The 24,392-nt window shown below is 40.0% G+C and overlaps 1 protein-coding gene across 6 annotated transcripts in view; it reads left to right on the top strand.

Annotated features, from left to right (window-relative positions):
- obsl1b (obscurin like cytoskeletal adaptor 1b) overlaps positions 1-24,392 on the top strand; it is a 38,046-nt gene that overhangs the window by 7,167 nt on the left and 6,487 nt on the right. The window contains exons 4-36 of one of the 6 annotated variants that reach the window (XM_080903563.1): positions 176-436; positions 542-853; positions 965-1,231; positions 1,547-1,822; positions 2,015-2,290; positions 2,528-2,803; positions 3,109-3,384; positions 3,710-3,991; positions 4,133-4,405; positions 4,510-4,584; positions 5,246-6,607; positions 7,057-7,332; positions 9,281-9,556; positions 10,220-10,498; positions 10,664-10,939; positions 11,203-11,478; positions 13,639-13,899; positions 14,368-14,643; positions 14,746-15,018; positions 15,334-15,609; positions 15,689-15,964; positions 16,598-16,873; positions 16,955-17,230; positions 17,648-17,914; positions 18,009-18,275; positions 18,378-18,647; positions 19,144-19,410; positions 20,392-20,658; positions 21,229-21,341; positions 21,553-21,706; positions 23,292-23,453; positions 23,575-23,679; positions 23,979-24,245. In XM_080903563.1, the coding sequence (XP_080759689.1) occupies positions 176-436; positions 542-853; positions 965-1,231; positions 1,547-1,822; positions 2,015-2,290; positions 2,528-2,803; positions 3,109-3,384; positions 3,710-3,991; positions 4,133-4,405; positions 4,510-4,584; positions 5,246-6,607; positions 7,057-7,332; positions 9,281-9,556; positions 10,220-10,498; positions 10,664-10,939; positions 11,203-11,478; positions 13,639-13,899; positions 14,368-14,643; positions 14,746-15,018; positions 15,334-15,609; positions 15,689-15,964; positions 16,598-16,873; positions 16,955-17,230; positions 17,648-17,914; positions 18,009-18,275; positions 18,378-18,647; positions 19,144-19,410; positions 20,392-20,658; positions 21,229-21,341; positions 21,553-21,706; positions 23,292-23,453; positions 23,575-23,679; positions 23,979-24,245 (9,372 nt within the window). The remainder of the gene's footprint in view (positions 1-175; positions 437-541; positions 854-964; positions 1,232-1,546; positions 1,823-2,014; positions 2,291-2,527; positions 2,804-3,108; positions 3,385-3,709; positions 3,992-4,132; positions 4,406-4,509; positions 4,585-5,245; positions 6,608-7,056; positions 7,333-9,280; positions 9,557-10,219; positions 10,499-10,663; positions 10,940-11,202; positions 11,479-13,638; positions 13,900-14,367; positions 14,644-14,745; positions 15,019-15,333; positions 15,610-15,688; positions 15,965-16,597; positions 16,874-16,954; positions 17,231-17,647; positions 17,915-18,008; positions 18,276-18,377; positions 18,648-19,143; positions 19,411-20,391; positions 20,659-21,228; positions 21,342-21,552; positions 21,707-23,291; positions 23,454-23,574; positions 23,680-23,978; positions 24,246-24,392) is intronic. The other 5 variants (XM_080903564.1, XM_080903565.1, XM_080903567.1 and 2 more) reach the window with 5 other exon arrangements.

Raw genomic sequence — 24,392 nt, 5'->3', positions numbered from 1 at the left:
CTGCAAAATTTGCATGTTTAACATATAAAGTGACAAACTGTTCTGAACCTGTGACAGCTGTGAACAACCCTAAATTGGATAAGCAGTTATGGAAATGGATGGATGTTTGCTACTAACTATTAAGAATTCTTGCACTGTGAGTGTCGTATTAATTCTCTTGGGTGTTTCTTTGCAGGCACAATTTTGCGGAAGCTTCCAAGAAAAGTGGATGTCTTGGAAGGTGAAAATGCTGCCTTTTGTGTTGAAGTAGAAAAAGAGGAGATGGATATACATTGGTACAAAGATGGCTTAGAGCTGCGTGAAACCCATCAGACCATTATTAAATCCTTTGGTCGAACTCACATCCTGGTTTTCGTCAACACAATGCCCCAAGACTCTGGCCTCGTGACTTTCCTTGTCGGCAGATCCAAGACTTCCTCTCAGCTAAGAGTGAAATGTAGGGCCCTCTGAAAATTACAGTGTCTTAGATACAATATTTGTCACAAAACTTGATCAATTTTCGAAGCAACATTGGTGCATGATGACTTTTTTCTGGTTTCAGCGGCCAGACATTGTCCACCTAGTTGTCCAGTGGCTGTGCAGATCAACACAGAGCGTGCTAATGCAGCTCTTCTCTCATGGGTTCCTGCTCAGGATTCACGAAAGAATCCTCCCTCTGGATATGTGCTTGAACGGCAAGAGGTGGGCACTGGTTCGCAAGAATGGCTTCAGTGTCTGACCACTGATTCTGCAACCTCTGTGGAGATCCTTGGTGACAGTGTTCCATGTGAGGCGGATTACCGCTTTCGTATTTGCAGCGTCAACAAATATGGGAAAAGCAATAATGTTGAATTCCCTAAAACTGTCCACTTAGGTAATGTTTATTTTACTACAACTGCACTAAATCAATACCACTTGCTGTATTTCTCAATTAATCACAACAGGATACTTTTGCTATATGATTAAACACAATTTTATTTTCCAGTTCCTGTGGCCAGAATACAAGCTCCCTTACAGGATGCCTTGGTGCCAGAGGGGCAAGACGCTCTCTTCTCTATTGAGCTTTCTGCTTCAGTTATTGGTACATGGTTCTTAAATGGGACTCAGCTTCAGGAAGATGAGCGGTATTCCATGCGTCGGTCACGAGCACACCAATCTCTCCGCATTCGAGGAGTACGCGATACAGATAATGGAGCTGAGATTACATTCATTGCCTATGGCATCCGTGATTCTGCAGCACTTTACATTCAAGGTATGTCTGGAACATTTAGAAAAATGAAGATGAATTTGTAGGCTGGGTGGCGTATTACTTTCCTTAAATGTCTGCAGAAATGCATTCTGATGGATTTTGTATTACAAGAAAACAATTACCAATGAGCCACCATGTAGTCTTCTGCTTAAAACCTGAACTTGGACAGCCCGCCAGAGGCAGTCATCCAATTGCAATTGTAGAGGGCTGTATGTGAGCAAGCACACCTGTCAGTGTCTCACCCCAAAAAACCCATCCCTGTGAACACATACCTTTTATTACACTCAGTGTTTTCCTTGTGTTTTCTAAAATTTGCAGCTCCTCTTGTCAAGTTTTTCCCATTGTCAGAGATGGATCGAAATAAATTTGTAGAAATTGGGAATCCCATTGTGCTCTACTGTGAGGTATCAGACCCTGCAGCTCTGGTGCACTGGTACAAGAACGGGGTGGAATTAAGATCTGTGGAAGGTCTTCATATCCAATCAGAGGGCACCATGAGACGAATTGTCATCCAGTCAGCAGAGTTATCACATTCAGGAGTCTACTGCTGTGATGCCATTGATGATGTCATCAGGTTCAATGTGGAAGTAGAGGGTGAGTAGAACAAGTTTCTTACATTGCGTTTTTTTGTTTTGTTTTTTGTTTTACAGAGACTAACCCTCTTCATTGTGACTTGTACCAAACATCTTTTTTATGTAAAAAAATGCATGCTGTCTTCCTTTGAATCATCTGATTTATTTATTTTTTACCACTTACCAACCCATTAAAATATCTAAATATCCATAGCCCCACCTGTGAGGTTTTCAGCACTCCCAGATGCTGAGAGGAACAAAACCATCCAAACAGGCTGCCCAATTGTTTTACAATGTGAGCTTTCAGATCCATCTGCCCAGGTGCACTGGTACAAAGATGGGTCAAAACTCCATTCTCAAAGTGGGATAGATATCATATCCGATGGCTTGATGAGGAATCTGATTATCCATTCAGCAGAAGTTTCACACTCTGGCTTGTACTGCTGCAAGACAAAGGGTGACACCATCACTTTCAATGTGGACATCAAAGGTGATTTGTTTTAAGTGATGTGAAACATTAACGAGCTCCTACTCAGCAAAGCAACTAACTCTAATGACATTCTTGTATGTTGTCTGTTGCCTTTCATCTTAGAAGTGCTTAAGTGTGCGCTACCTTTTTTCAGTGTATTACAGCATGTTAGAAGTGGTCAGTAGATAGATTATGATAAATAATCTAAGTGGCATGAGGTTGATTTAAGGTTGACATCAAATCTAAACATATCTATAGCTCCACCTATGAAGTTCTCAGCTATTCCTGAAGATATGAGGATCAAGTCGATTGAAGCAGGCTGCCCCGTTGTGCTACAGTGTGTGGTGTCGGATCCCGAGGCCCATGTGCTGTGGTACAAGGACGAAATACAGCTCATTTCAAGCTCTGGATTAGAAATCCACTCAGTGGGCAACACAAGGACATTAGTTATTCAGTCTGCAGAGCTGAGCCATTCTGGTGTGTACAGATGCACCACACAGGATGATACCGTGGCGTTTCAAGTGGAGATCAAAGGTGACTTTACGCTTCTTATCTTTGCGTTCATTTTGTAACCCCACCCCCCCTCTTCATAGATGCCACTAATAATCCCTGCTTCTACTATGTGGTTTGAAGGAGTGTTTCGTGCACATAACTTTAAAGAGCAGTTAACTCACTAGGTGATTACTATTTATATACATTGGTTTTGCGACTCCTGCGGCTCTCTGTGAATTATAAGTCTCCAAAGCCCTTTTCATCTTCTGCTCAGCAGTTACATTTTTGTAAGGTATCCATTTCCATGGCCTTGATTTTATTTAGCTGTCCTGCATTCCCAATGCTAGCTATACCAGTGACGAACTCTACTATCTTTGATGTTGAGAGAACCAAGTCACTCGAAGTGGGCAAACCTTTGGAGCTGGAATGTGAGGTTGCAGACTCTACTGTGCCTGTCTGCTGGTATAAAGATGGTAAAAAGCTCATCCCACAGAATGGTTGGGATATACAGAGTAATGACACATCAAGGAAACTCATTATCCCATCTGCTGAGCTCTTGCACTCAGGGCTATACAGCTGTGAAACTTCTGATGACACTATCCACTTCACTGTGGATGCTAAAGGTGATTTGTTTTTACAATTAAATTGTTTTACTTTTGGATCTAATTCTAAAGCTTTCTGGAGACTAGATATGACTAACATTATGATATGCGTTTCTGTGTGTCTGTGTTAAAGTGGTGCTTTGTGTGAAGTTGTAACTGTCCATGGTAAAATCAATGTGTACTGACTAAATGAAAAAAGCATAACCCTTGAAAATGCATTTCTCGTTGAATTTGAGATGGCAGATTACTTCCCAGTTTTGGGGAAGTTAAACTTATTGCCCTTTTCTTCATAGTATGAGTATGTTCCATTAAATCCATAGTCATAATATTAATCATTAATCTTTAGCTCCAACGTTGCCATTGTCGCCTTCGCTGGAGGTTGTGGAGACACAGTTTCTTGAAGCAACGTACCCCCCCGCTGAACCACCCTGTGAATCCTCAGACCCTGCTTTCCAGGTGTCAAAGCAGAGGGATACAGAACCTGATACACAGCCTGACAGAGAGCCTGAGTTTGAAAATGGAAGCATCAAGAACACCCTTGTTATTGAACCAACTCATCCTGCAAACTCTGGAGCATACTATTGTGCAACAGCAGATGATGTTGCCAAATTAATAGTAAAAAATCAAGGTGATTATACCTTTTCTGCAAATGTGGTTTCTGCTTCAGCTGTACTAACTCTTTGTGCAGCTTCTAGTAACATTTCTATATAAACATATAATGTATCAGTTTCTCTTTAAAGTCAGTTTCCCCCCCAATGATTGTTTGTAGTGCCACTTCCAACATATCTACCTGACCCTGATGACGAGAAGGCCAACTCTGCTGAACCACACTGCTCAATTGTTCAGCAATTTGAGATTTCAGATCCCATTGCCAAAGCCTGTTGGTACAAAGATGGAACCCAGATCTACCCCAAAAGGGAAACTGACAGTGAATCCCAGAGAAGTAGCCAAATCTTTCCCCTCCAGTTACAATATGCCTCTGGTGATGTGAAGTTTGGCTGTGAAACAGCTCATGATGTACAGTTAAATGAGGACATAAAAGGTGGTTCCCCTCATTGTACCTGCACAATTAAGAATCAAGAAATAAGTTACATATGTAACGCTATCACCCAGCTCATTGTTTTCTCTTTGGCTTTGTCCAAACAGCAGAGCAGTGTCACTATCGTGATGAGATTGGTGAGATAGCTGATGCATCTACCCAATACACAGTGGATGGCAAAGGTGATTTGATATTTCAACATCAATCATCCATTTTAACCAAGCACATAAATGCCACTAACAATAGTGGTGTATTTTATTGTTAGCCCAATCATCTGAGGCATCTGTAAATCTTTTTTCCTTTAGAAAATTGCTCTGTGTCACATTGTCATCACTGGTTTCAGGTCATTTCCTGCTGTTTTTGCCTCTTAAATGGTTGATTAGTAGCTGTGTAGCTGCTTCTCATACTAACATATACGTTGTGTTTGTCCCTTCATTCTTCATTTTAACAGTCATCTTTGCTTGTAACAAGCAACTTACCACTCTTAAAGTCCATCTTATGTCTTATTCATCACCAGATCCTCTCATTCACATTGCTGCCCTGAACGTCTCCCCGTTGCAATGACAACGAACTCTTGTCAAAGACAACAAAATTAATGTACCATAGGTTTTTATGGTGCTAATGTACAGATTTTTGGTATGAGAATATTAGGAGTCAGTTGAAGGAAGACATATTGGAGCTCACTTTCAGACCAAACCTGGTCGATCTTCTTGTTTGTCTTTGCAATGGATAATCCCATAACTCCATGCTAACCCACACTGATGTAAAATTCTGTTATAAGAAGAAGTATTGAGACCATCAACCACTGAAAACCTTTCTCTGTGTACATCACAATGCTTATAGCTACATCGCCAAGGCTCTCTTCTGACCAAGAGAAGAGCAAGTCCACAGAGGAGGCTTGTCCTGCTGAAGTTATCCGGGTGTCCTCAAAATACAATTCTGGGATCTCCGGTGGCAAGGCTGGAGATACTGAGACATGTGAAGACCATTCCAGTCATACACCAACTTCTCAGTCAGCATATGAATATATGTTTGACTGCACTGCATCTAAACAGCTGAACAAACTCTATGATGGTCAACAAATGGAAAAAGCCGAATGTCCACTGTACCATGACTCTGTAAACCCAATAACAACTCAGTCTGACACACACCATCACACTACACAGCTCAAAGATACACAAGGTGAGGAATTCATTTACTATGTACAGCATACGGAAGCCCCATCTGAAGAACCTGACAATTCTTTGCAGACAGCTGTTCTGACAGATGAGTTTTGCAAGTTTTTGCAAATTGCAACTGTTCAGTCAGAGGAATCCACTTCCAAGAATCTAACTTTCCAATCAGAGGAGCTACATAGTTTAGGACAGACACCATCTGTCCAGTCAGAGCTAGGCAGCATTCTACAGAATTCAGCTACAACACCAGAGCATAATACTGACACCTTACAGATTTCAATCAAATCAGACAGGATCTCTGAGTCTTTCAAAACTGCAACTCCACAGTCAGAGGATCTGATTGAATCCATAATCTCTGAAAGTTACAAATCAGAGGAGCCCTTTAAATCCTTACAGACTGTAGCTGTCAAATCAGAGGAACCATTTAAGTCATTGCAGACTGCAGATGTCCAATCAGAAGGGGCCTTTAATTCCATGCAGATCCCACCTGTCCTTTCAGAGAAGCCTTGTGACCATTTACAAACTGAAACAGTCTATTCAGAGGGGCCCTATAACTCTTTATGGACTGCAACTGACCAATCAGAGGAGTTCAACAGACTCCTACAGAAATCTGCTGATCTTTCAGAGGGGCTCAGTGACTTCCCTAAAACAGCATCCCTTCAATCATTGGATTTTTCTAACCTTAAAGAGGTAAAAACTTTCCAACAAGAGCCATACGACTTGCAGCAGTCTGCATATGTCAAATTGGATCATCCCGATAATACAGGACAAGCAGTTTCTAACGATTTGGAAGTGCTGTCCCTGCCAAGTCAGAAAGCAACAGTCCCCGCAGAGTTTTATCGCACCCTGGAGACTACGGAAGAACAAGTAGACATCACATTTAACTCTGGGAAAAGACATTTGACCAACTATGCAGAGCCTTGCAATATCAAGCAGACAGCAACGGTAGAATCAGAAGAGCTCTACCTCTCAGGGACACATGATGGTTACTGGAGTGACAGTGTCACTGCATATAAGGTGGCTGTTGAAGGTGATTTAAATGGTTAGCATTACCAAGCAAAAAATGAACGGGCACAATGATTGAGATTGCCTTTTTTTTTGCAATCCTTTACATTTTGGCAATCTCTATAACTACTCACTTGACTTTATTTACACTAAAAGTACTTCAGTAGTTGAATTTGCGCTTGGGTGGTCTGGGAGGAACATTCAAAATAGAGCAAAGAGTAAATACATTAGCTTCAAATCCTAACTTGAATGCCCAGGTATCTCAAGTCTAACCAAAGACACATCTTGTTATATTACTAATAAACAAGGACATATTTTTATTATGACTTATTTTAACTCTCAAGGTTTATTGGCATGACTAATCTTGATGTTAGAATTTAATTTGCTCTTTCCTTTTGTTTTTAAAGCTTCATTTCTGTTGTAGTCAGTAATAGTGATGCAATTTTCTCTTGATGTTACCTCAAACATCCCCAGCTCCGCCTGTGAGAATTACAAGACTTTGTGAGGCTGAAAGGAACAAGTCTGTTGAAGGTGGTGAACCCCTAATGCTGCAGTGTGAGATATCAGATCCTAATGGTGAAGTTACTTGGTACAAGGACGGAATAAAACTTCTTGAAGCAGCTGGGCAGGACATGCTGGCAGATGGTTCTATAAGAACACTGACTTTCCGATCTGCAACACTGTCTCATGCAGGGATTTACAGCTGCAAGACAACAGATGATGCAGTGCAGTTTCATGTGGATGTTAAAGGTGACAAAAGATGTTTTCACCTGTTATGCAATTAGATTTTAGTGGAGGTTATTTGCATACAAATAAGTTTGCTTTACTCACAAAATGCAAGCTTTCTTTTTAGTTTTCTGGAAAAATATAATTACCATAAAGTAGACAGATTTTAGTTTCTCTGATTGGAAAAAAAAAATCAAGACACTTTAATATAGTTAAATACAAAACCTCAACTGATTGAAAAACTTCACTTTACTGTAATCATTTGCAATCTGCACAAAATGAGTTCTTGGATTATGTTAATTTAAAAGAAAAATAAGTATAAGTACAATAAGTACAATCCAAATATTTAAATTACATTTAACTAGTAACCACTGTCATGTGCTTTCATGACTTCACTCTATGATGTCTGAGTCCATGAATCACAGAGACTGAAACTACAGCTACCTGTGTGGTGCACTCTGGGAGTTCTGCTGGGATGAAATTTTTTGTAGGCCAGCCTTGATGTACGGCCCTGGATCCCTTAATTAAAAAGTCAATTGGATTTCTCCAAATGCTTTTGGATTGTCACAGAAAATAAGCTCTGAGTAAAATAAAAATTCATGACACATTTGTTCAGCAGGATAATCTCCGCAAATGAATTCCAACTGTATGATTTCTGAAGTGTAAGTACAATCTCAAAGAACTACACCATGGTCACATGACTTATTAACACCAGTAAGCTACTGTGTCTGATGTTTTTATTTTGAATATGCTGTGACAACTTCTACAGTCACATTTAGCCACTTGTACGCAAATGGTTTCCTCAAAATTGACAAGTGGGGTAATTTCTTGCACATTCTATGTTGCACAACAAAACATTAACATGTCTGCAGGTTGTGTTAATCGTGCTAATCCTAGGCTTATTTTTGACAACACTGCTCAGGGGACATTAAGGCTCTGTCCAAGTTAGTACTTAGTTTGTAGCATACTCCATTGAAGTTAACGAATGAGAGTTTTCAAACACTGTGCCATGCTCTATTTTATCTTTAAATCAAAATGAAAGAACTAGGCACTGTCTACAATTAGCTAAAGTTGCCCTAGAAAGACAGTGCGGCTTAATCTGATTTTTGACTTATTATCCAAGAGGAAGTTAAGTGTTTTGCAAAATCTTTAATTTGCCAAGCACTCAGGTAGCACACAATCTGCGTTCTTTTGTAGAGAAATACCCTTGGTTAGCTTTAATAGGGGTGCATTACGGCTCTCTGTGGGACATCACTGACATGTGAACTAACCAAACATGCCCAAAGATTCAGTATATTAACCCTATCATTAAGTCATAATATCCAATTAATGAAATCCTTGTCCCTGCCAAGACAGTATACAGAAGCACACAGCCTTGATGCGGGCAAAGGTATTTTGACCCAAATGTCTTAGATGTCTTCACAGTTGTGTCAAAATAAATCTGAATTGCTTTGTCAGGTACCCAGGGTTTCATTAGTACACTCACTCTTTGCTTGACTAAGTAAGGTGACTGAACATTGGAAGAATTCCAACTTTCCAGCCTCCTACTGTAAAGGCAGGAATTTTCTTAAGGCTAAATCATCTTCTATACTCATACTGTAGGTACTGGCCGAATGTGTAAAACAAAAAATGACTTTCAACCATTTGTAAACATAAACCTTTGCTAATTAAGTATACTTTATCATACATTTGCTGTCACTGCAGAACCACCTCAGTTGGGTTTTTTTTTTTTTTTAATTAATGCAATAAATTTCTTACAAGACTGACTGTTAATATTAATAAAACGTTTGGTAGACCAGGTTTACTAAATGTATCTAGCTGAATCTTTCCTTACAAATACAAATTTGAAAAATTTTAACATAGTTTATTGATTTTATTGGAAAGCTTCAGTTTTAGGGCTTTGCTTTGCTTCTTTTGGTCCATTACAGTACATGTTTTATTGACCAGTTCTATCTTACATTCAATCCTGTAGCTCCACCTCTGACATTTTCAGCAATGTCTGAGGTTGACCAGAAAATGACGGTCATAGCAGGCTATCCCATTGCTCTACAATGTGAACTGTCAGACCCTACTGGACAAGTCAGTTGGTACAAGGATGGAACAAAGCTCCTACCTCAGAGTGGAGTAGACATCCAGTCAGAGGGAAATTTGAGGAGTCTAGTTGTCTCATCAGCCGAGCGGGCTCACACGGGTGTATACCGTTGCGAATCAAAGGATGATGACATCCAGTTCACTGTGGATGTAAAAGGTGATGCTCAAAAAACTCTGCAGCGCTTTCATTGTTTTGCATTGCCACTAACAGGTTAACAGCAGGTGATTTAGTCACGTTTTTGTAGTGACCTAACAGAAAATTGTTCATTTCCCGGCCTTCCTAATACACTACTCATGCCACGTTAAAAAGCAGAGGCCAAATGTAAGTAATTTTTTATGTGACTTTAAAGAAAAACTACTCCCCGTCACACCTATTCATGATGACCCCTTTTTTAACACTTTAATAAGAGTAGAATGAACGAATATAGGACATCGTCACACTAAACATCTCATTAAAAATGTGGTGTCATAATGCAGCTTCTGATTAAGCATATCCGATATATAAAGAAAGCTGTGAGTCTACTTTATTCTTTTTAATGTCACTAACCATATGCACTTCTTGTGCCATAAACACTCTTATGTCTAACCTGTACTTTTTGTTGGTTTCATATTGATCGTTGCTCTTCTAGACACTCTAGATGTCTTTGAGTTCTTGTTTATGTTGTTTTGTCAAAAGCACCTTGTTCTTAAAGACCTGTGTCAGCTGTCTGCTGCTTTGGTTGAATTTAAGTTCCTACTCATTTCTAACTGCATAAAGTGTAGTTTTAATATTTAAAGACACTTTATTAAGACAATCTTTTGCAATTTTAAAAACCTACAGCCCTACCTGTGAAGTTCTCAGAGCTTCAAGAGAATGACCGGAACAAGTCCGTCGAAGAAGGCGCTCCCATTGTCCTGAGATGCGAACTCTCTCATGATCCCTCTGCTCATGTCGACTGGTATAAAGACGGGGTAAAAGTTCTGCCACAAAACAATGTGGAAGTACAGTCAGATGGACTGACAAGGACACTGTTCATCCCATCAGCTGGAAGCGCGCATGCTGGTACCTATGAATGTTCAACAAAAGATGACACTGTGACTTTTAAAGTGGATGTAAAAGGTGATTTATTTCTATCGTTGTCGTCTTATGGTTCTTATTCTCTGTTGTGAGTGGCTGAAACATACTTTGATTTGAATGATCATGGGAAAATGGTATGACTGGCTGGACTGTGTTTTGCCTACTACAAGCATCTTACCCAGTACCCTTGTTATTCTCCTCTTTTAGGCCGATCGTCACGGATCATGCCACTCCCACTGTCAGAAAAATACAAGCTGATTGCAGCTGGTTGTCCGATTATCCTCCAGTGTGAGGTCTCAGACCCTGTTGCCCAGGTTTCCTGGTTTAAAGATGATTTGGAGCTATTCTGCAAAACTGGGCTTGATATGAAAAGAGATGGCAACTTCAGAAAATTGATGATTCCTTCTGCTAAAGTCTCTGACTCTGGTCTCTACAGCTGTAAATTTGCAGATGACATTGCAACATTCCATGTGGACGTCGAAGGTGATTTTCTTACATTCCCTTTCAGTTAAAGAGTTTGCAAGTGTGAGTTTGGGGCATTTTAGCATGGCCGTAGTTACCATAGTTACCCTTAAACTAGGCACTTCTTTTTATTCATGCAGTTGAAAACACCTTGTGAAAAACCAAGTCTAATCCTAGCTGTGCTAAATTAATCAAACCCAAAAAGTCTTATTTTCACACTGCTTGTTAAATGATGCTCTGTCAGCTTAACAGCAGTCCTCTGCAAATCTTTTAATACCCCCCAGCTACTCCTGTGAGGTTTTCAGCGATTCCAGAGGTTGCGAGAAACAAATTTGTTGAAGCAGGCTGCCCAATTAAGCTGCAGTGTGAAGTCTCAGAGCCAACTGCCCAAGTCTATTGGAACAAAGATGGAGAACAGCTACTTCCAGAGAGTGAATATGAAATCCAAGCTAAAGAAACACTGAGAGCACTGGTCATTCAGTCAGCAGAAGTCAGACACTCTGGGATGTACAGCTGTGAGGCCGCAGATGACCATATAGAATTCAAGGTGGATGTTGCAGGTGATCTAAGTATTTTGAGCTTCGTCAGAATTACTAACCATCTATTAATACTTTGCTAGTAGACTAGCTTAGGGAACAATATTTGAATGTATAAGTTAGATGTGTTAATGCTTGATTATGTACTTTGTCTTGTTTATAATGTTGGTGAACATATTTATCCAAATTAAAAATGTAAAATTTGGAGGTTTTGCTATAATTTTGATCACAGATAGGTAATTACTCACTTTTAAAATTTCATCAACCCTGCTTCCAGAACAATGTAACAGAGGAATAACACTTGCAGCTTTTCGGAGAAAAAGAAAAAACAGTTAAAGAGCCAAATTGATTGGCTCTTTAACTGGTGGAGACCAAAACTGAGATATAAAAAAGAAAAGAAATTTAAATTGAGGCTTTTTCAAGACATAAATGTCTTTGTCTATGTAAATCAGCACAGACTAAGGGCTCAGGAAACTGCTGAAAATGTTGAGAAACATAGGTTGATCAGAAATGAAGCCAGATTCAGCAACTAATATAAAATAATATAATCCTCACCTCTAAAGTTTCCAAAAACACAATTTGATCAATTATAATACAGTATATAATACAATTTTGAAAAAACAGATGCCTTGTTTGTCTTTTGACTGCGTTTTACGTTGTTTTGATCTACTGATTAGTTTCATTTTAACTTGCTTTTTACTACAGCTTCAATCAAAAGTTTAAGATCACTTAAAAATGGCAAAAAAAAATAATCTTTTACATGGTTGGATCAACCAACAAGAAGAAATGAGAGTGAGACAAAACATTTTTTGGAGCATGCAATTTATTGAAAACAACGCTTAAACTAAACAGCCTGTTTCAAAGCTGATCAGAAATTTAGGACCACACCTCCAAAAAAACCCAGTAAAAGAATAAAAAGAATAAAACTTTCTTCCACCTTTCAATGTCCAATGTTTGGGGCTCTCTTGCAAAGTCCAAACGGTCAGCTCTGTGGCGTTCATGGACACGAGGCCACCTCTGTTGTTTTCAGCCTTGTCTGAGGTTGACCAGAAAATGAAAATGATGTCACGGAGATGTTTTTTTTATTTTTGAAGCCCTTCAGTGTCTGATGGTTATGGGGCTGCAGTCGGCACCAGTAATGGCCTTAATTTGGGTTGAGGATTGTCCAGTTTCTTGATGGACAGCCAACTGGATCCTCCGGCTCAGTGCTGGTGAAATTTTGGGGGTTTTCCACTTGACATTTTGGTTCCATAACCCTCAGGATTATTTAAGCTGCGATTGTGCACTGCGAGAGACCCTGCATATGCAGTTCAACAAGCCGACCACGTTCAAAAAGGGAAATTTTTTTTGCCTTTGCCATCAGAACGTCATGACAGTGTGACTACCTGACAGAAAATGACAATAAATCCACATTTTTGCACAGATTTGGCCTTTTAAAGGCTTGTGGTCCTAAACTTTTGATCAGCTGTAAAACAGCTACAGTAGTGTTTTCAATAAACTGCATGTTCAAAAAAATGTTTTGTCTCACTCCCATTTCTTGGAACCTTGCTATGATCCAACCATGCAAAATATAATGTTTTGCCATTTTTCAAGTGGTCTTAAACTTTTGTATGTTTGGACTGTATGTTTAGGCACTGAACACTAATGGTTAGGTTCAGGAAAAGATCTTGGTTTGTAATAAAACCCCTTCTCAAAAGTGGCCATGCACACTGAGAAATTATGCTTCCCAGTGAGTTTAAATATGGTGCCAATTCATACTTTATGAGTGTCCATATGCTATGACTTTGAAGTAAGACCTGTTTATGGGTGGAACCATAAACCCAGTGTGTCACTGCACCAACACCAAAGGACAACTTGTGGGTACCCGATAGATGCCCGTCTTGACACAACAACAGTATCTGACTCCCTAGGAATGAGACCAGGCATACTACACTATTATTACATACTACATTGTAGTGCTATATGTTAAAATAATGGTGTGATTTCACTGTCTGCCAAACAACATTTACACCATTCTGGAGCCAAATATCAGTTAATTAAAATCACTGTTGGCATACCTCACCCTTGACTATAAAAACTGAAGTAAGTTGTACAGTGTAGGATAACAAACACAAATCTGTTTACCATTGCTATCTGGTTACTGTCAATGAATTGAAGATCCTATAGCATGGGTTTGATTCTCAGCTGTTCCAGAGGCTGAGAGGAACGATCCTCTTGAAGCAGGCGGACTGATAAAACCAAAGTGCGAGATCTCACATTCTGCAATCCAGACCTGCTTGATTGAGGATGGAATAAAACTCTTGCCAGAATCGGAACTAAACGTTGATTCAAAGAGCAAAAAGAGGACACTGGTTATGAAACCGGCCACATCTTCATGCTCTGGCGTGTACAATTGTAAAACTGATGATGATTCAGAGTTCAACGATTTCTGTGTGGAGGTGAAAGGTGATATGATCTCTTTTGGCCATGTTTTCTTGGCAAATGTTTTAACTGTTCTGTTTTGTACACCTTCATGACCTCTAATACTTAACAAAGCAAAACCTGATCATCATCGTATCCATCGTAGCTGATTTTCTTAAACGTCTAAACGTTTAGCTGCTTTCTGTATACATGCTTTACATTTTAGGACAGCGTCTTCAGTGTCCAGCATGTATTATGATGAACTTTTTTTTCTGCAAACCTGTGTAAATAGTATTTCATGAGTGCACTGCCGCACATATGTTTTTACATCACTTCAAATGTGGCTTAACACCCACCAATGCTTCTGATGTCTGTGAGGAGTTATTACCTTGACAGCAAAGCTTAAAATCAGCATGACTAGGCTGTGAAAACTTGTGCATGAGCATAAATAATGAGATCTAGATTCATCCGAAAACTACTTTTAGTATTTTGTTTTTTTGTTTTTTTCTGCAGCACCACCGGTAACATTTGCTGATATCCCAGAGAGGGACCTTTTCCAGAGTGTTGTGGAACATGAACAGCTTGTTCTGTCATGTGAAGTATCAAGGTCTGATGGTGTTGTCAAATGGTACAAAGACGGAACTGAAATGCAACCAACCAATAATGTTACAATCCAAGCAGAGGGCACCAACAGAAAGCTGATTACACATTCAGCCCAACTGTCCGATACAGCTACATACACATCCCGTGTAGGAGACAACGTTTTAGTCTTCAAAGTTAACATACGAGGTAATAAAATACTCAAATACAACAGTCCAGAATTCAAAAACTCTGCTGATTGTATCTGCATATACAGATGTGGCTTCAATTACTTGTACTCTTTCTCCAAAGAACCTCCTGTGACGATAATCTATCCCAAGGAGGATGTCCACCTTGACCGTCATGTCCCTGACGAAATTATTCTAAGCTGTGAACTGTCTCGTGCCAGTGGTGTGGTCAGCTGGTATAAAGACGGTCAAAAGCTTCAAGAGAGTGAGAACATCAAGCTCAAGGTAGAAGGGCCTTATCGACGACTTAAGATACTGTCTAGTGGAGTAGAGGATTCTGGAGAATACGTCTGTGATACAGCTGACGATTCAATATTCTTTCACCTAAATATCACAGGTACAAACACCTGACACTATAGATACTGTCTGTGCATGTGGGGATATGTCACTGTTCTAAGAGAAAGGAGCACAATGTCCTATTAGGGGGTTGGTATATTTAACTCAAACAAGTCAATGTCACGCATCATCAGAACATTTTTAAGGCTAAAATATTGATATCTAAATGGCCTCCCACCAAGGTAAGGTGAAATTAACTCTGGTCTGTTGCTCTGCAAAGAGCTGAGAAATATTTTAACTGGTGCATACAGAAGCCTTTACACTATTATGCAGTATTGTTTTAATTGAAAAGCTGGGTAATACCATTCACTTTCAGAACCTCCAGTGAAGATTGTATCCCCAAGTCAGTCAGAAATGGAACTGTGTCAGCAGACATCTGAGAGGATGGTGCTAAGCTGTGAGATCTCACGGCCCAATGCAATGGTACGCTGGTATCGTGATGGACTCGAGGTGGGGGAGAACGACAATCTCATTCTGGAGGTGGACGGTGTCTACAGAAGACTTATTATACCTAAAACCACTGTCAAAGATTCAGCAGAATATGTATGCGACACAGCGGATGACTCCAAGACGTTCTTTGTAAACATAGCAGGTAATTAAACTTAATAATTAGAAGGCTCTTGCTATGTCAGCATATATCCACTCTAACTTAAGATTCACTTAACACTCAGAGCCTCCTGTTCGCTTCATTCGTCCTCGGAAGATGGCAAGTAGAGTAGAGAAAATGGCCGGGGAGACTCTACTTCTAGACTGCGAGGTTTCAAGATCAAATGCTGAAGTCACTTGGAAGAAGAATGGGGAAGAAGTCGAAGACTCTAGAAACATCACAATCCTTGAAGATGGCGTCATCCATCAGTTGACCATTCACTTTCTGACAGTGGAAGATGCTGGGCAATATGTCTGCGACGCAAAAGACGATGTAATGGATTTCAGTGTGATAGTGCAAGGTAGGTTAAGCCTCATGCCTGAATTATGCTTCTGGGGTGAATCTATGTAGAGCCACTGAAGTTGCCCACGGAAGTGGCAGGCTGCATTGATGGTGATGTGTGGTTATATTTCTAGGAAGGCTATACTCTAAGGTTTCATAAGGGTTTGTGCTTACGACATATCTATGGTGTAGATTTAACACAGACGTACTGTCTGTAAACAGGCCTAGAGACTAGTTGTTGATCTCCAGTTGCTAGGGAAAAATGTGTATGTGTCCCAGCACCAAAAACCTTGATTGTTTTGGTTTCTAGCAGATTGCTGCAGTTGCCTGTAGTGTGCATGAAAGATAGAGATTTGTCTGCAAACACTTTACATTTACACTCCAAGCAGCAGTAAAACCTGGAAAACATTGACAAAAGTAGGACATTATTGCTTTAACAAACACATTTTAGAAGCCACAACTTTTACTTTGAAGGCAAATGGTTTCCAGACTGTTTCACTATCATTTGGGGAATAGTTTGCGAGTGCAGCGTATATAGCTTGACTGTCCTGCAACCATTGGCTAGCAGTGAAGGAATACATTTTTCCTTTGCAGATGGTCTGGCAATTATTCTGTTCCAATAAATGGAATGTTCTGTTTTCTTCATTTTCAGAATTACCTGTAAAAATTCTTGGAAAAACAGATGCAAAAATAGAAAAACAGTTCTTAGTATCAGATGACATTATTCTTGTATGTGAACTCTCAAGAGCCAATGCCTCAGTCAGCTGGTATAAAGATGACAAGCTTATTGATGACAATGAGCGATACTGCATCGAAGAGCAAGGTGTTTTCCGATCTCTGGTGGTCCTAAATGCGGCATTTGAAGATTCAGGGGAATATACCTGCGATGCAGTGGATGATAAAATAGTCTTCTATATCACTGTCAAAGGTAATATTAATAATAAATACTTAACAACTTGTCTTTCCTTTATGTTGAACACAAAATGATAATGTGCTTGTTTTTGTTCAGAGCCTCCTGTGCAGATCATTGGAAATGCAGGCCACCCAGAGCATCATATACTGGTAGCAGGAGATGATCTTATTTTGGAGTGTGAAGTGTCTCGGCCAAACGCCACAGTTGAGTGGTTATGGAACGGCAAGAGACTGAAACCAGATACTCGCGTAAAAATTGACAACTATGACGTTGTTAGGAAGCTTGTTCTCTCTGGACTTCAGCCCTCGGACTCTGGAGAATACATTTGCGATGCCCTCGATGACAAATTGATAACAATTGTAGAGGTCCAAGGTAAGTTAAGATGATGTTCAAAGAGGTGTCAGAATTTCATATGACTAGGTTTAACCTCCTAAGACCAAAACTCTTTCATGAAATGCATTTTTAATTTTTCTTTGCTATTTGGGTTGATTGGGAACTGATGATTGTAAAAACAAAGAATTACCAGATTTTTTTTTTTTTTTACCTAATTTTTGTTTCTGAGAAAAATGAGATCCACATATGAGGACATTCGTTTTAAATTTTGATAGATCAGTGGCAGTATAACGTCCTTGTAAGTGGATATCAGGCCCTTGTAGAGAAAAATTAAGTATTTTGGTCTAGACAACCCAAAATGTGATGTCCACATATGTGGACGCCAGGTCCTAGGAGGTTAATGATGCTTGCACTTGGAATTTCAAGCAGCTTCTTTGTAAATGTATTTTTGCTCAGAGCCGCCAGCCAAGTTTCTGAATAAAAAAGCAAACAACATCACAGCCTATGAAAACGAGAGCGTCACACTGTGTGCCATTGTGAGCCATGAAAGAGCAAATGTTCGGTGGCTGAAAGATGGCCAACTATTGAACGAGGAGAACATTCACATCTCCAGTGTGGGTAATACCCACAAGCTCATCATTAATCCTCTGCAGCTGTCTGATTCTGGAGAATATGTCTGTGACGTAAAGACAGATGAGATGTATTTCAGTCTTTTAGTGAAAGGTAGGAATTTGTCACTTAACAAAATGTGACCTCTCTTTCTAAGTATTTGATTACAAGATGCCATGATCTAAAACTGTATTTCTTTGCCCAACAGAAATGAAGGTTAAATTTATCAGACAGTTGGAGAATATCAAGGCTCTAAAGGGAACCCGCCTTACGTTACAATGTGAGATCAACAAGCCAAAAGGAGACGTTCAGTGGCTAAAAAATGGCAACGAGATCTCTCATAGCCGTCAGCACACAATCAGGGCTCAAGGTAGAGAGCGGAGCTTTACCATCCACCAACTAATGGAGGAAGACAGTGGAGAATATGTCTGTGAATCCACAGATGACAAGACCTCAGCCACTGTTACTGTAGAAAGTAAGTCCGTGTAAATCTTTAAGAGAGACAATATGCTGGCCAATGTGCAATTGTAACATGTGAGCAAAGTTTGAGCTCACAATTCATATGAATGTTTTTCAGCCCCCCGTATTATTGAGTTCATAGCAGAGCTTCGCAATGTCATCATCTGTGAAGGAGAAGATGCAGTTTTTAAGTGTGTGGTTTCACCAGAGGACACCAAGTTGGTGTGGCGCTTAAACGGCAAGCAAGTAGCCCTGAACGAGCGCACTGTGGTTTCCAGCAATGGGCTATGCCACATGCTCTGCATCAACAACTGCATGGTTTCAGATAGCAGCAGAGTGACAGCTGATGCAGAGGGGTTGATTTCAGAGGCAGAACTACAGGTTCAAGGTGAGTTGCGGCCCCTGCGATTGACACTTTACAAATTTGAATAATCCATAGAGGTTAGAATATTCAACATTAAGTTTCCTTATTTTTCTCTGGTGACTATCAAGCTTCAGTGGAGTAGTTTCCCTTTAATGGCATATATGACACATATTCCTTGCAAACAACTTTAAACTATTGAAAAGGTGACTTTGACAGCTTGCACCTCACAGGTTCTCATATCAGAATTCCTCTGGTTACTGACAGAGACAAGTGGCTCAGTGGTTTTGGCGTGCATTGCACTGCAGGGGGTAAGGCCCCACAGAGCTTTTTACTCATTCTCTGTGCTTAAACTTGCCATGCACCTTTGCTGGTTTACATATTCCCGTTGGTTTGGGTGTGGCCTCACAGTAGACTTAACAAAAACCACATACATAACTTAAGCATACTGTAATTGAATATAAGTGATGCAGAAAAACTGTTGACACGCTGTTATGTACTAATTCCTAACATTCACTTCAAGAGCAACAGGTGCTGTTCAGTAAGAAAATGACACCAGTTGTAGCTGAAGAATACAGTGAAGCAACTCTAGAAGTGGAGGTGAGTGTGGATTCGGGAGAGGTGCGGTGGATGAGGCAAGGGGTGCTAATCCACCCTGGGGCCAAGTATACTCTAAAGCACAAGGGCCGCAAACACAGTTTCACCCTCCACAAAGTGTCAATGTCTGACCGGGGCACCTACAGCTGTGAAACCCTTCATGACCGCACACAAGCCCAGCTCACAGTGGAACGTAAGTGCCCACGTGTTCTCACTATGCCCTGTTGTTGTTTGTTTACCGCTGTTGCCGACAACCCCATCTCATGCGCAGCCTCCATCACTGCTTCATATGAAGGCAAATTTCAATTAACTGAGTAAGAGTAATTTGAGTGACCTGGGGACCAGGTTGGCACTTGTACTGAAATATGATGGAATCCAACAGGTGATATCCTTACAGCCCAAGCTGACTTTCGGACCAGGGCTTTCTGTTGTGACGCAGGACCAACAAAGCCCTGATAATTACACATGGGTGGGACACACCAAATTCTATTCTAAGGGTTAAATGCTTGATAATTAAAAGATGCCTCTGTTCACAGCCCATAATTTGATTTTGTAAACAAAATAGAAAATTCCTATGAATAAGCGTCATTTAACTTTCTCGAGAGCATTGAGGCCTGGCATACTGTAAAACGGGTAGGTTGTGGTGATTAAGATGTACTTATGCTTGTTTTTCTTTGCAGATGCTTCTTGTGTTTCGTAGTCCTATGAGCCACAGGCCAGTGGGTGAATTAAAGGCTGTTCTTTCAACACTAGTGTGGGTGGGAAGGGGAAAGTCAGTACTTCAGGCTGCTGTTGGCACCTCCTATGAATTTGGATCTCCTCCTATTGCATCTAAATTTACACCCTGGCCTTCAAAATTGAGGTTGTTGTCATCAGGTCTCCAAAATAAACACTCCTTTTTTTCCACAGGGAATGTGTGTCTGTGTTAGAATAAGTGAAAAATGTTGGCCCTTCCAAAGTGCACTGGGCTTTTGCGTAAAGCCCAGTGCTCAAATGGCTTGTGTACGTGCCAGCTTGTATTGTTTAACCACTGTGCACCAAAAAGACTCCACGCCTGTTCTCCGACTATAAAAGGACGCCATGTCTGCTCAGCGCTAAATGCCTGAAATGAAAATGCCTGTGTTAGGTTCCCAGTCTCTCAAACATGACTTTTCCCACTTTGATGCCTCTGTAGCTCGAAAAATCACAATCAAGAGGGGACTGACTGACATTAAAACCACAGAGAGGGAAACGGCTTCTTTTGAGGTAGAGGTGTCCCATCCCAATGTCCCGGGCACATGGATGAGAAACGGACTCAAGCTTAAGCCAACTAATCACTTCCGTATGAGCGCAAAAGGACAAGTCCACAGCCTTACTATCTCTAACCTGTCAGTAGAAGACACTGGCACCTTTGTGTTCTGCATAGAGAATCTGAAGACCTCTGCAAGGCTTGTTGTAAAGGGTAGGTACTTTTGAGAAATTGTAAAGAGAAGCAGCTTTGCGATAATGAGTGCAAATTGCTCAACTGTTTAGTTCAATAATCATGTAAGTAATCCAGGCCAACTTATTATGCACTTCTGTTCACAGCAGGCAAACTGCAACTTTACTCATTTTGTTGTGACCTTAAACTGGTAGCTAAAGTGGCCTACTCAACGCTGGCCATGTGCCAACTAGTGGAGGCATGTAACAGAATGGATTGACAGCACTGCTACCACTGCCTTTATCCGGGCTCGTGTTACAAACACAAATTGGCCTAGCCCAACCAAGTGAAAAGCAGTAGCTCGGTTGAGTCTTTTCTGTCAGGTGTCATTTTAACCTCATGCTGTAAAATAATCCACTCCATAACCAGTCACTCAGTATGCATCATCCCTTTGAGCTCAGTATGAAATGCTGTCGATGACAATTGGATGAAAATGTCATCGCAATGAATCCATATAAGTTACTCCTAAAGGTTACTTTAATTTTGAGCAGCAATGTGTTTGAAGAAATTTAAGCAGGATTTTGGCTGTTAAGTAATCTCTTTCTGCACCAGAGCCCCCAGTGACCGTTTTCAGAAAACTGGAGAACCAGAGGTTCCCTGAAGGGGCAGTAATCTCCATCGAGTGTGAGCTGTCAAGACACAACGTGGATGTGAAATGGATGAAGGTCAGTGTTTGGTTTTTTTATTTATTCTTTACTGGCAACATTTGTGATACTGACAAAAGACCACAGGAAAAAAAAAACACCCTGAAAACATTGATGTTAAAAGTTTTTTTAGAGTAATTTCCCCAAACCAACTCTTGATCTCTGCAGAATGTTCAAAGTAAAATTTTACTGCATTTGTTTGTTTTATTTTGTGTTTTCTTATCATTTTCAGGACGGGGCTGAGGTGAAGACCAGCAAAGACTTGCGCATTTATGCAATGGGAAGGAAACGGTTTCTCCAGATCATGAAATGCCAAGTCAGTGATTCTGGCATGTACACCTGCGATGCAGGAGATGCAGCTACATCCTGCACTGTGGAAGTCTACGGTACAGTCTACTATGTAAAATGATACCAACTTGATGGCAACCAAGTATTAAAGCAGTTGTAGGTTTTAAAAAAAATTGTTACTGGTCCTAAATTTATATAGTTTTGATAAGAAGCGATATTATGAGATGGGGTGTTTTTTTGCAATAAGGACCTTACAAAAACTAGAATGATGACTCACTACAGTGCCACATCAAATGGTTGGGCATTTTTATTCAGAATTACACAATTACTACCAAGGTCATCTTCTGAGCTATGATCAGACACTGTTAGATGGCTTGGAACCTGAATGCTACACAGCTGTAGCCGGTGTATTCAACAAGAATCACCTGTTGCTTCAACACTTATAAAGCCCACGTGCCTGATTATTGGTATCTATGCTGGTATAGCTGGACATTATCGCATCAATCACCAATTATTCGCAATTCAAACAAGCCAAGCTTTAGTTAGCAGTTAGCAATAACCTCACTGAAGCATGTTGTAGTTGAACACAACTACACCAAACTACAACAAATAAGTAACTTAATAAGTTACTAAATATAATTTTGTATTGCCTGCCAGCGATTTGAGGTTGTGGTTAAGGCTCCATTATATCAAGGAGTACAGTAGTCTAATTTTGGAGATATTGTTGCTTTTTGGCTAACAGTACTAGTAAGATTAGTATCTCCATTTTAAGATACCGGTTCTGACATTTAAAGCTCTTCAAGGACAAGCACCAGCCTACATCATTGTACTTTTACAGCCCTATGTCCCTAGTAGGTCCCTGAGGTCTTGTGATCCGGGCTTACTTGTTGTTCAGCATACAAGGCTGAAAACCAAGGGAGACAGAGCTTTTGACACTGTGGCCGCCAGACTGTGGAACTCTCTTCCTCAGAACTTAAGATCTACGGACTCAGTGATCACTGTTAAAAAACAACTAAAAACACATCTTTTTAGAATTGCATTTTGTTAACTGTCTGTTTTTGTTTTATACCTTGTGAAGCACTTTGTGATCTTTTATCTAGAAATGTGCTATATAAATAAAATTTTACTTACTTACATGTGCATATAATGCAGTTCTCTTAATGTTTAAGAAGAACACAGCAGAGAATAAGTGTCTTTCTTCTTAAAAATCAAGATGAGCTATTAAGAAATTGTACTTGTGTGGATACCATCAGAAAAATATTTGCAGATACAGAGCTACATATAAAAAATACATTAGTTAAAAGTTTCTGTGTCTGAGAAAAATTAGAAACTTAGCTATACAAATATATTGTTCTAATAAAATGTTCATAATTGTAGCCCCAATAGTGCTATTAGGCTAGTATTACTAATTAGGTTGGGAAGTTATTAATGATTAATAATAAATTATTAGTACTGCTGGATGTAGCTGGTATTTATGGCCATGTTGTTTTAGTAAGGAGTTGAAACTGCATTCAAGACGTGGCTTTCAGCTTTACAAATACAGCACAATGCTGCCATCTGCCTGCAACATTTATATGTTCTATGTCTGCTGGATGTGTGAATGAGGACTCCATTGTAATCTTAAATATATATATGTATACATATGTATTTATATATACATATTTTTAAATTTGAATTCTACAGAGCGTGAGCTGGTGATCCTCCAAGGTCTTGAGGACCTGGACATCCAAGAGGATGAAAACGCTGTGTTTGTTTGTGAGATCTCAGTGGAGGATGTGCCAGGGGAATGGTACAAAAATGGGGAGCGGATACAGCCCACCAGCACCATTAAGATCCGCCAGGAAGGTTTGCAAAAACCAAAACAAATAAACAAACAAAAATACTTTTTAGGCTTTAACCAGAAAGAAAACCTGAGAATTTGAAAAAATATTTTATAATAAACATTTCAGAATTTTTTTCATTTCAGGGACAAAACATTTTCTTCTCATGTGCAACGTGCGAGCAGAGGACTCTGGAGAGATTAAGTTTGTGGCGAGGCACATTGAATCTGTTGCTTACTTGGAGGTGGAAGGTATTCAAATAATGCACCTACTAACTAATTAGAATGGATAAACCATACTGGGGCAACCTGATGATCCTTAAGTTTTGGGGGGTTAATTCAGTGATTTTTGCTCATTTAATCCAACTAAACAGTAAAATTTCATTTTTTCAATGCAATCAATATTTAGCTTCACATTTCCTGTCTCTAGTGCATGTATTGAATATGTATTGTCTAATCATTAAAGTAAGGTGAGGTAGGTTACAATGTCTACCTCAGTGTGTTGTGATTTCAATAAGACCCATATTTAAACGACATTCCTTCCCTTTCAGAGCTTCCAGTCAGTATTGTAAAACCTCTGCAAGACAAGACGGCCCTTGAGAAGAGCCGTGTGATCTTGGACTGCACAGTATCCAACCCCAGATGTAGCATCCGCTGGTACAAAGGCAGCAATGTCATCCTGCCCTCTGAACGCTTCGAGATCTGCAGCGAAGGATGTTATCGCAAGCTGATCATCCAGCAGGTGGCGCTAGATGATGAGGGCACATACAGTGTGCAGGTTGGAGATTATACTTGCTCTGCAAAGCTGACAGTGGAGGGTAAGAGGCTTTTTCATTAAAGCTTAACATCATCAGTGCACAAAAATGACATCTGACTAAAAGTTAGGTCTAGTTCTTTTAGCAGGATATTGTTATCTAGGCATGCACCACCTTTACTAGGTCTGTTTTTATTTCTGTGCCATTGAT

Source organism: Rhamphochromis sp. 'chilingali' (assembly GCF_963969265.1).
Source record: "Rhamphochromis sp. 'chilingali' genome assembly, chromosome: 14".
NCBI classification, from domain to species: domain Eukaryota; kingdom Metazoa; phylum Chordata; class Actinopteri; order Cichliformes; family Cichlidae; genus Rhamphochromis; species Rhamphochromis sp. 'chilingali'.
Note: the sequence above shows the minus strand (reverse complement) of the source record. Positions and strands in the feature narration are given on the sequence as shown.